The sequence below is a fragment of the Trichechus manatus genome, unplaced genomic scaffold (assembly GCF_000243295.1).
Source record: "Trichechus manatus latirostris isolate Lorelei unplaced genomic scaffold, TriManLat1.0 scaffold00027, whole genome shotgun sequence".
Classification (NCBI taxonomy): domain Eukaryota; kingdom Metazoa; phylum Chordata; class Mammalia; order Sirenia; family Trichechidae; genus Trichechus; species Trichechus manatus.
In genome coordinates this window covers 8,040,394-8,050,474 of record NW_004443963.1, presented here as the reverse complement: position 1 = coordinate 8,050,474, position 10,081 = coordinate 8,040,394, and the positions used below count along the sequence as shown (strand labels likewise).

Sequence of the window (10,081 nt, the reverse complement as noted above, 5' to 3'; positions counted from 1 at the left end):
GGTAATGCCTCTCCTTCCTAACTTTTTAATTGCTTGTCGTTAAAGATCAGTGCCCAGCAGCCCTGAAACTGAATCCTCTGTTCCATAGAAACATCCAGGACACAGATGCCCTCGTAGTGACTGCTGACTACTAGGGAATACAAAGTATAAAATGGGGAAGATTCATGGGCAGGAGAACCTTTGTAGTGATTCAAGTCCATAAATAAGGCTGATTTACGTCTTAAAAGCTTTATCCGTCATATTCAGACCCAGCATGAAATCTGGGGACCCTGCTGTTTCTGTCACTTTTAGTCAATTGTTGACTACAATCAACAACCATCAAGTCCTAATGACTGTCAAGGTCTCTGTTAGGGCCACACAACACAAAAAGAGAAATGATGTGACTTTTGGTATCCTGGTTTATTTTCCTTGGCTTCCAACAGTAATGGGTAAGGAGAACTAAGGGAAGAGAAAGAGTATCCTATTTCTAAACACTCTACTTTTCAAAAAATACATTATCTCACTTCCTCTTCACAATGACCCTCAGAGATGAGATTCTCACTTCATAGATGAGTTACACAAGACTCAATGAGATTGGGAAATCTGCCCAAGTCATGTAGCTAATAAGCAGAGAAGCTGGGATTCAACCTAGATCTGTCTCATTCTAAGACATTCTATGCTGCCTCCCAGATGGAAAGGTCTAAACAAGTTCCCATCAGTTTATTAAAATGGAGACCAAAAAAGTGACTATGTGTGACCAAAATATTTAGTTCGTTCATTTGAACTAAAAATTTAAAAATATTTATTTTGATTCTCACACACTGTTGGTTAGAGTGAAATGGATACATTTTGGGAGAAAACTTTGGCAACATGTACCAAATTTGGGGGGGAAAAAAGATGTAATTGCATTCCCAGGAATTAACTCTCACCAAAAAATCACCAACGTGCACAGACACATATATGTACAAGGACAGTCATTCCAGGGTTGTGTGTATAAGTGAAAATGACAGCAAAATGTCCACTACATGGAATTAGCTAAATAAATTACACTGCATACCTACAAGGTCCATGCAACTTCACTAAAAATAATGATGCAGACTCACGTTTAGAGACATGGTAAGCTATTCACAATTCATTGTTCAATAAAAATAAAAATAATAAAAATCAGTGTGTATATTATACAAATACAGAAAAAAAGGTCTGGAAAATATATCCAAAAATGTTATATTTTCAGTGGCTTTCTAAATTTTTACAATACAAAGACTGTTTTATAAACAGAAAAAGAAAAGGGAGGAGTCTGAAATCTCAATTACTAGTTACATAAATATGTATATTATTAATTTATAGTCCCATTCTAAAAAAGATGTTTGTCAGCTGAATACATGTATACATTTACAACATAAATAGTAAAACAAATTTGACAGAAGAAGCTGTGTCTTATTAAACTTTTGTCACCGGGCCACCCGCACCCCCCCCCCCAAAAAAAAGTATCTATAAAGATTTTCTGATTTTAATGCATGCATGAGTCTATGCATTTTCCATATGAGCGATACAAGATTATATGCATGTGCACGTTAATTTATAATTTCTGGTCTAAGGAAAGTGGTCTGGGGCATCTTCGTAAGTCTAAAACTTTCAAAAAAGCCCTTACGATGCATGGGGGCATACTGCCCTCTGCTGGACATGCAATCCTACAATAAACAAAATGTTCTTTATTCACTGAACAACACTATGTACACAAGATACTAAGCTGGGCACTGTGGGATCACTACAAGAAAAACCCAAAGTACTTTTGTGTTGGAAAATAAAAACCTTGAAGGAAGGTGATAAAAATTTAAGAATTTCCTCTGGATCCATTAATATGATGGTACTGCTATTATGATCACTATCATTACTATCATCATCATTCTAAAAGTAAACGGCACCATATCATTTATAGAACTTAAAAGCACATTAAGCTATACCAAACATAAAAAACAAAGTAATTGCATTTAGAATACAGACATTCCTTGAGTTGAACCTGACTTGTTGACATTCATTGAAACCTGTGAACAGCCAGGGGGGACACTCCCAGCCCCGACACAGCCTGACATGAGCAAGCCTGCCTTCCTCCTCAACTCCTACACTGTGTCACCTGGTCACAACTGTAACAGGAAAGCTCAATCCCTTCTTTCTTACTCTCCTAAGGCTTATGCCCAAACTATAGTTTTCTTTTTTAACCAACTTAGTTCCACCTCAAACAATCTCTTCCTCTTGTTTCCTCTCATTGCAACCAAAACAAATTTTTTTTCCATTATCATGCCAACTCTTGAACAGAAATACTGAATTCTAAAGTGAAACTGAATAGTGACAAACGTGTATTATCAACCTCTAAGATTATCTGAAGTACCCAAAAATATTCTTCAGTGTCTCTTTGAACAATCTGAGCTTTTAATGTCAGTGAAACTAGTTGTCATTCATCTTATAACCAAAAATGACATAATACCAACCATTTTTCTATTTTGCTTAATGACGAATACTACAATTTAACTGTTCACAGACTATGCATAGTATTTAAGTCTCAGAGTTGTTTAAATGAGCCACTATGCAATTATCTGAGGAGACTACACCATTTAAACATTATTTCTACGGGAAAGTATCTTTTGGGTTCTTGGCTAATAATTCACAGACAAGTTGGAAAGACAAAAAAAACAGTTATAGATTATAGTTACAGTTATTGATTGATTATAGTAACTCATCAGAACAAGAAGTCCATCAGAAAGTCCAACAACTGTGGTCTATACTCTTTGACCTAGAAAATTCTACTGCTAGGAATTTAGCCTATAGATGTCCTTGCCCATGTATAACATATTACAGCAGTTTTGTAACAGCAAGAGATGTGTATGTCCATTGATGGGTAACTGGTAAAATAAGATATGGTACAGCCATAAATGGACAGTTTGTCAAAAGGAATGCAGTGTAGAATGAAACTCAAATTCCTAAAAAAGGCAGACTTACTGGACCCATAGAGACTAGAGGAACCCCGGAAACTACTGTCCTAAGATACCCTTTGAACTTGGAACTGAAGCCACTCCCAATGGTCATCTTTCATCCGAACAATAGATCGGCTCTAAAACAAACAGTATCAAACCGTGAATATTGTGTTCCCTTAAATAATCAACTATATGTGACCAAGCAATCAACATTTACCCTAAAACAGAGAAGAGAGGCTAAGGAGGGGCAGGGAAGCTAGATTAATGGAAACAGAAAAGAATGGAAATAATGAGAATGTTGACACTTTGTGAAAAACGTAACCAATGTCATGGAACAAGTTGTATACAAATTGTTAAATGAGGACCTAATTTGCTATGTAAAATTTCACCTAAAACACAATAAACTAAAAAAAAAAGGGAGAACATAAAAAATTATGTTCAAGATGTAAGTTACAAAAAAAAAAATTAAGTGCAGAACAGTGGGCAATGTACATAAGTAAAAAAAAAAGAACAGAAACCTACCACATACTTGTGCGCTTGCATACGCATAGATTATTTCTAGAAAGATACTCAAGAAACTGGTAACAGCAGTATCTTTGGGGTGGGGAACTATGTGGCTGAGGACAGGGTGGGTGGAAGGCTTATTCATCACTATAACCCTGTTGTACCACTGGAATTTTTTATGGTGTATCTATCTAAAAAACATTTTTTTTTTTTTTTTAATATCTGAACCCTAGTCTTACCAGCTTTCAATTTAAAATACGTTATATGATTGACTACTTACCTATGCCACAAACTTTCTATTCCTAGAATTTCTTATCCTTCAAATTTCAAATTGCACGTTAAAAAAAAAAAAAAAAAACAGAGAAAGAATTTGTTACAAGTTTCAGTAAAGAGCTGCAGCCTTACCTTAAATATGATCACAATGGGTATATCTTCTGACAGAGTATTATGCCTCAAGTAAAACCGTCCTTGCTTCACAGCCATATTGGTTCTGCTTTTTTTCTCATGGGTAGAGCTACAAGTAAGTACAGGTTGGTTAAACTACACTCTCACTTAGAGATGATCATTCCCTTACTTACAAACTAGAGAAGAAAGTTTCAAGCTAGTAACACGTGATATCAATGATCATCAATCCATAAGATTCGACTGATCAATAAAGATCAGTAAGGTCTTTTCTATCTAATAAGTTAATAAGTGCCTTTTAAAAGATGCACTCCACTCCCACAAACTTCTAAAAAACATTATAAATGCTTCTTTAGCTTTGAGATTATGGCGGAAGTTTTGTGGGTGAATGAGTGAAAATCACCAGTTCATCTGACCTATTTCTCTTTGATTCCACCTGAATTGCTTTTGATCCAGTGTGGGGCATACATTCATGACCAATTTTATATACCTGAAAAGAAAAACCTCAAAATAAGTATAAACCATAATGAGAAAAACTATGAAGACATGAATTTACAGATTATGGTTTTTAAATTCATAATCCAATAAAACATACTCACAGTTTTGATATACAGTGAAGACAAAATGTTATAGTATGCCAGCTATAAGAAACTAAGGAATCTCCTTCTATTGGTATTTCTATCAGTTATAAAATTCCTAATGGATTTAAAAACATTTAAAAGATTTAATCAACCACAATAGTAACACACGTGATTGCCTACTATATACCGTGCACTGTGTTACTCACTTTACCTACATTAGCGCTAATCTTCCACATAGCAACACTTACTTTGACGTGTCTCCAAATTATATGTGGAGAAACCAAGGCTTAGCGAAGCTAAGTAACTGCTCACCCCAGGGCCAAACAACTAGTAAATAACAGCCTTGGGACTCAAATCCAGATCGCCTTGGCTCCAAAACTGTGGGAAGTCAGGGCTGTAGAATGACAAGATTTTGGGATCAAATGTAGGCTACCTCTTACAATTGCTGTGACCCTGAGCTCAGGGCCTGTTACTCAGCTGTAAAATATCACTTATCTTGGAAAGTTGTAGTGACAAGTAAATAATATAGGTAAAGCACCTAGCACATTGCCTGACTTTTAGTAAGTGCTCAATAAATAGCCATCATTGTTAGCTGCCTCTCCCTTAGAAGGAAAAATGCAATAGCTCCAGGTTAATCAGTTAATTATAGGTTGTCAAAAGAAAAACTTTATTGCATACTGACATCTTATCTATGACACAAATCTTTCTATTGCCAAAACTCATCAACTTCCAAATTTCAAATTACATATGATAAGAAAGAAGAAAAAAGAAGCTACAAGAGTGACATATGGGGTGCTGTTGTAGAAAAAGGAATACGTTGTCAATGCTGGTTGAGAAAAATAACACAAAGATGTTAAGTCCATGATATAATTCATTCAATATTAAGTGTGAAATAGTCTCTCTCTATGTGTAGGAATATATATGCACATGTTCAAAGACTGAAAAGAATTATGAAGAACTTAGGAGTGGTTTTATATTTGTTTTTTTTTTTAAAGTTTCTTTAATGTTATAAATGAACAGAAAATGCAACATAAATAAAATAATTAGTAGCCTTTCAAATTGGGTCTCACACTTTCATTGCTGAAATTACTCCCCCTCCTTATAGACTTACACAATAAACTAAATGAAGATAGTTTAAATGTTACACTGCCTGTTATCAGAAAGAAGTAACTGGTTACCTCTGTATCGAAAGACCGCCATCTGGTATGAATGGAATTAGCAGTGTTTCTTAAGAATACCATCTGTTCTCCATACCTGGTCACTGAAGCACCGACAGCCCCTTTTCGGTCAGCTTCCACAATGATCCTGTTCTTAGACAGCTGCTCTTGGATAAGAATAACTTTTTCTACCCCTTTAACAATGAAGTAGCCACCTGTCCAAAGGAAACAAGATAAGCTTCACCACCTCCAAACAGGGTGATTCAGTAATGGCAGTGATCTCCTGCATTAGAGATCACGCTGCCATTGCTTAGTGGTGCTATCACTTCTAAAGGGTTTGCCAATATTGTTTTATGGATTGATGATACTGTCACAGCACATTATTTTATACAGATGAGCCATAAGATGGTAAACTTCCTAAGGACAGGGAACGTATCTTATGTGTCTATATATCACCAGCACCTGAACATATTGCAGGTGAATGAAAAAAATATGTTAAATTAGTCTTCAGATTTCTGAACAAAAATAACTATCTTCAACATAAACTGAAATTTGCTGAGTTTTCTAACAAAACAGTGACAATGCTAGACCAAGATTACACTTCCAAAATAATATTCTATACTCAGTAAAAATCATACAACATCGTCATACATTTATTTTCACACAGTTCAGAGTAGAACAAAGACAGACTTCATTTTGCAGTATAAAAGCAAAAGCAAGGTAACATATTTGACTTATGCAATATTTTGTCACAGTCTATTAGTCATATTCTTTGTTAACTTCTTTCAAAAACCTTTTGGGATTCTACATCAATGCAACCTTACAGGAATTAGATTAAAGCAACTATAAAAGAAAATAAATCAATGTCAAATAGTTAAGGAATTACGATAAACTTTCTGTTAAGTGCTAAGCTTGACTACCAAAGAAGTTACCTAAAATAAGCACAGAAATATAATTATTAAAAATTGAAACAAAAAAGACCTTTTTTAAAATCCCTTTCCTGAATTTAAAACAGCCTGAAGTTACACCTGAATCTTTTCAGATCATGGTAGAAAAGTAATTTTGTGAGATTATTTTAGAATATTTAATCATACCAAAAGAAACTACTGAGCAAAGATACAAAGTAAAGACTGACAAACCATGGCAATAATAATAAAGATTTAAAAACTTCGGCACTAAAGTTTTAAACCTGAAATAAAAGAGGAAACAGTGTATCTTTTGGGAATATAGGCTAATAGAATAAAGTTGGAGCCAAATTTCTAGATGTTTTATGACTATAATTTTATCCAACAAGTTCATTATAAAGCAGAAAGGCTGGTATTGTTTTCTGAGAAAAAGTGTTATAACAACAGCAACAGTACACCAAACACAAAAAAAGGTGTCTATGTGTGTGTGTGTTGGCAGGGGGAGGGGGGAATAAATCCAAGGAATCAAACATACCTGGATCTAAAGGACATTCATTCAATTTGGCAAATTCTGCTGGCGTCTTTCCTGTAAGAACACAGTTTGAACTACGTAGCATTATGGGCATTCTGTTTAAAACGAAAAGAAAATACCATGTATAGTTTCTCAGTGGCAAAAAAGCTGAAAAAAAATATAAAACTTGCAGTACACGCACACTAAGGGGATCTGCGTTTCTGTTCTTTGTGTTAGAAAAGGCAGAAGACATAGAAATTACAGGAAAGTGCCCAGTGAAATTAGGTATTTCCTCAGGCACAATGCTCTTCTAGTACAGATAATAATAACTCAAATGTTTGGTTTCCTTCAGCTGCTGCATACAGGCTTCAGTGGAAGTCGGGAATGAGAGCAACTCTTCATTCACATCAAACAAAGGGGACTCTCATTAGTTACTTAGAAATAGCATGCCAAATCAAAGCGTAAAGAACAAGAGCTGATTAAAATTAACCTGGAGATTTTGAAAAAGAACTCAGCAAAACTTCCAGGGAAAAAAAAAAATTTAAGCATTAAAATGTAAAAACCTATGAGTGAATAGATTTGACACTGCTGAAGATAGAATTACTAAATGGAAAAGAGAATTAATAAATGGAAAAGAGATCTGAAGAAATTATTAAGAATGTACTTCAGAGGACCAAGACATGGAAGACATGAGAGAGAGCTGAAGAGCCATGGAAGGAAAAGAAGCAAAGGCAGGAACACAAACAGAAACCTGTACAGCAGTGTTCACTGCAGCACTTTTCACAATAGCCAAAAGGTGGAAATAACCAAACTGTCCATCAACATATGACTGGATAAATAAAATGTGGTGTATATACACACAATGGGATACTACTCAGCCATAAAGAGAAATGAAGTCCTCATGAATGCCACAACATGGATGAACCCTGAAAAAATTATGCTGAGCAAAATAAGTTAGTCACAAAAGGACAAATACTGCATAATTTCACTTATGTGAATAAGCAAATACATAGAAACCAAAGTTTATTAGTGGTTACCAGGGGTGAGAGGGAGGGGGAAAGAGGGAGTTTTGGGGGGCATTGAGTTTATGTTAATGGTGGTGGAATAATTTGGAAAAGGATAATGATAATGTTTGCACAACAAAAAGAACATAATGTCACTGAATTATACACATGGAAATTATTGCATTGACGAATTATTTTGTTGTACATATTTTCACCAGAATAAAAATTTTAAAAATTAATAAATAAAGAGTCATGGAAGGGTAGAGAGAGAAGATCTAACACGTATCTAATCAGACTTCTAGATGGAGAGAATACAGAGAAGGGGCAAGAAGTCCTATTAAAGGGATAATGGCTGCGAACTTTCAAAAATACGTGAAACCTATAAACCCTCACAACAATAACGATGCAGCATAAATAAAAGAAAGCCACATCTAGATACAACATAGTCAAGACACAAAACACCAAAGGCAAAGAGAAGATTTAAAACCCAGCCAGAAGAAAAGGCAAGTTACCAAACAATGAAGGATGACTGGACTGACAGATAACTTCACAACAGCAATTAAGAGATGACAGTGGAGTAATGTGCTCAAAGTGCTGACAGAAATAACTGTCAACCTAGATTTGTACTTTCCGTCAAGCAGCACTCAGAATAAGGTCAATATAAAGATATTTTCAGACAAAAACAGAGAGATGTTACCATTAATAGACTCTCACTAAAAGAATTTTTAAAAGATATACTTCAGGGAGATGGAAAATAAATGCTAAATAAAAGTCTAACAGGCAAAAATGTATGGTAAGCAAAGAAAATGGTAAATTAAAAAAAAAAAAATAAACATTGCCGTCGAGTAGATTCCAACTCATAGAGACCCTACAGAACAGAGTAGAACTGTCCCAAAGGGTTTCCAAGGAGCGCCCAGTGGATTTGAACTGCCGACCTTTTGGTTAGCAGCCCTAGCTCTTAACCACTACGCCACCAGGGTTTAATTATAATCAAATATTAACTTCATAAAACAATAATTTCTGATTTATAGGTTAAAAAAACAAGATAGAACTAACATTTGGCACAACAGCACATAAGTTATAGAAGGCTGATCTGATCCAGGTTAAAGGTCTTTGTTCTTTCCAAGAAGAGGATAAAGATATCGATTACTTTCAAACTTTGTTAAGTATGCATTTCAAAACTTCTGTGGTAAACATAAACAATCAGAAATACTGTGACTTTCCAAAATGCAAAAAAGAAAAAACTGAAATATATGAAAAGCTAGACAGACTAAAAGTACAAAATAAGTTGATATAAAATATCCACATGTCAGTAACTTAAATGTAAATGGGCCACCTTCTAAGACTAGATTTTTTTTTAAAAATCCAGTCATATGCAGTTTACTTCAAATACACCTAATACATAAGGACAAAGAAAGATTAAAAGGAAAAGAATTAAAATAAAAAAAAAAAAAGATATCCCAGAAAAATAACCAAAAGAAAGCAGGTATGGCTACAGTAAAGCAAACAAACAAACAAACAAACAAAAAATTAAGGCAAAAAGCATTACTAAAGATAAAGAAGACAAACGCATAATAATAAAAGATTCAATTCACCAGGAACACCTAAACCACTAAACTTTTATGCTCCTAATATCATAGCTTCAAAAAGTAAAAATATACAGAAATACAATGAGAAATGGATAAATCCACCAACAGAACCAACAGCACAAAAATCAATGAAGCAACAGTCTGGCAGTTCCTCAAATGATAGAGTTACCATATGACCCAGTAATTCCACCGCTAGGTATATACTCAAGAGAAAAGAAAACATATCCACACAGAAAAGTTGTATACTAATGTTTACAGCATCATCATTCAAAAGGTGGAAACAAATCAAATATCTATCAAGAGTCAAATGTATAAACAAAATGTGGTGTACCCATACAGTACAATGTTATCAACCATAAAAAGGAATGAAGTACTAATAGATGCTACAACATGTATGTACCTTGAAAGCTACTGGAAAGAAGCCAGTCACAAAAGATCACATACTATATGATTCCATTCATATGAACGTCCAGAACA

At 34.6% G+C, this 10,081-nt stretch overlaps 1 protein-coding gene across 1 annotated transcript in view; it reads right to left on the bottom strand.

The window, feature by feature from the left end:
* The window catches only part of POLR3B (RNA polymerase III subunit B), a 150,421-nt gene that overhangs the window by 108,632 nt on the left and 31,708 nt on the right, over positions 1-10,081 (bottom strand). Inside the window, exons 7-9 of the mRNA XM_004374017.2 lie at positions 7,036-7,127; positions 5,693-5,810; positions 3,861-3,969 (exon numbers count right to left, since the gene is read on the bottom strand). Of these exons, the coding sequence (XP_004374074.2) occupies positions 3,861-3,969; positions 5,693-5,810; positions 7,036-7,127 (319 nt within the window). The remainder of the gene's footprint in view (positions 1-3,860; positions 3,970-5,692; positions 5,811-7,035; positions 7,128-10,081) is intronic.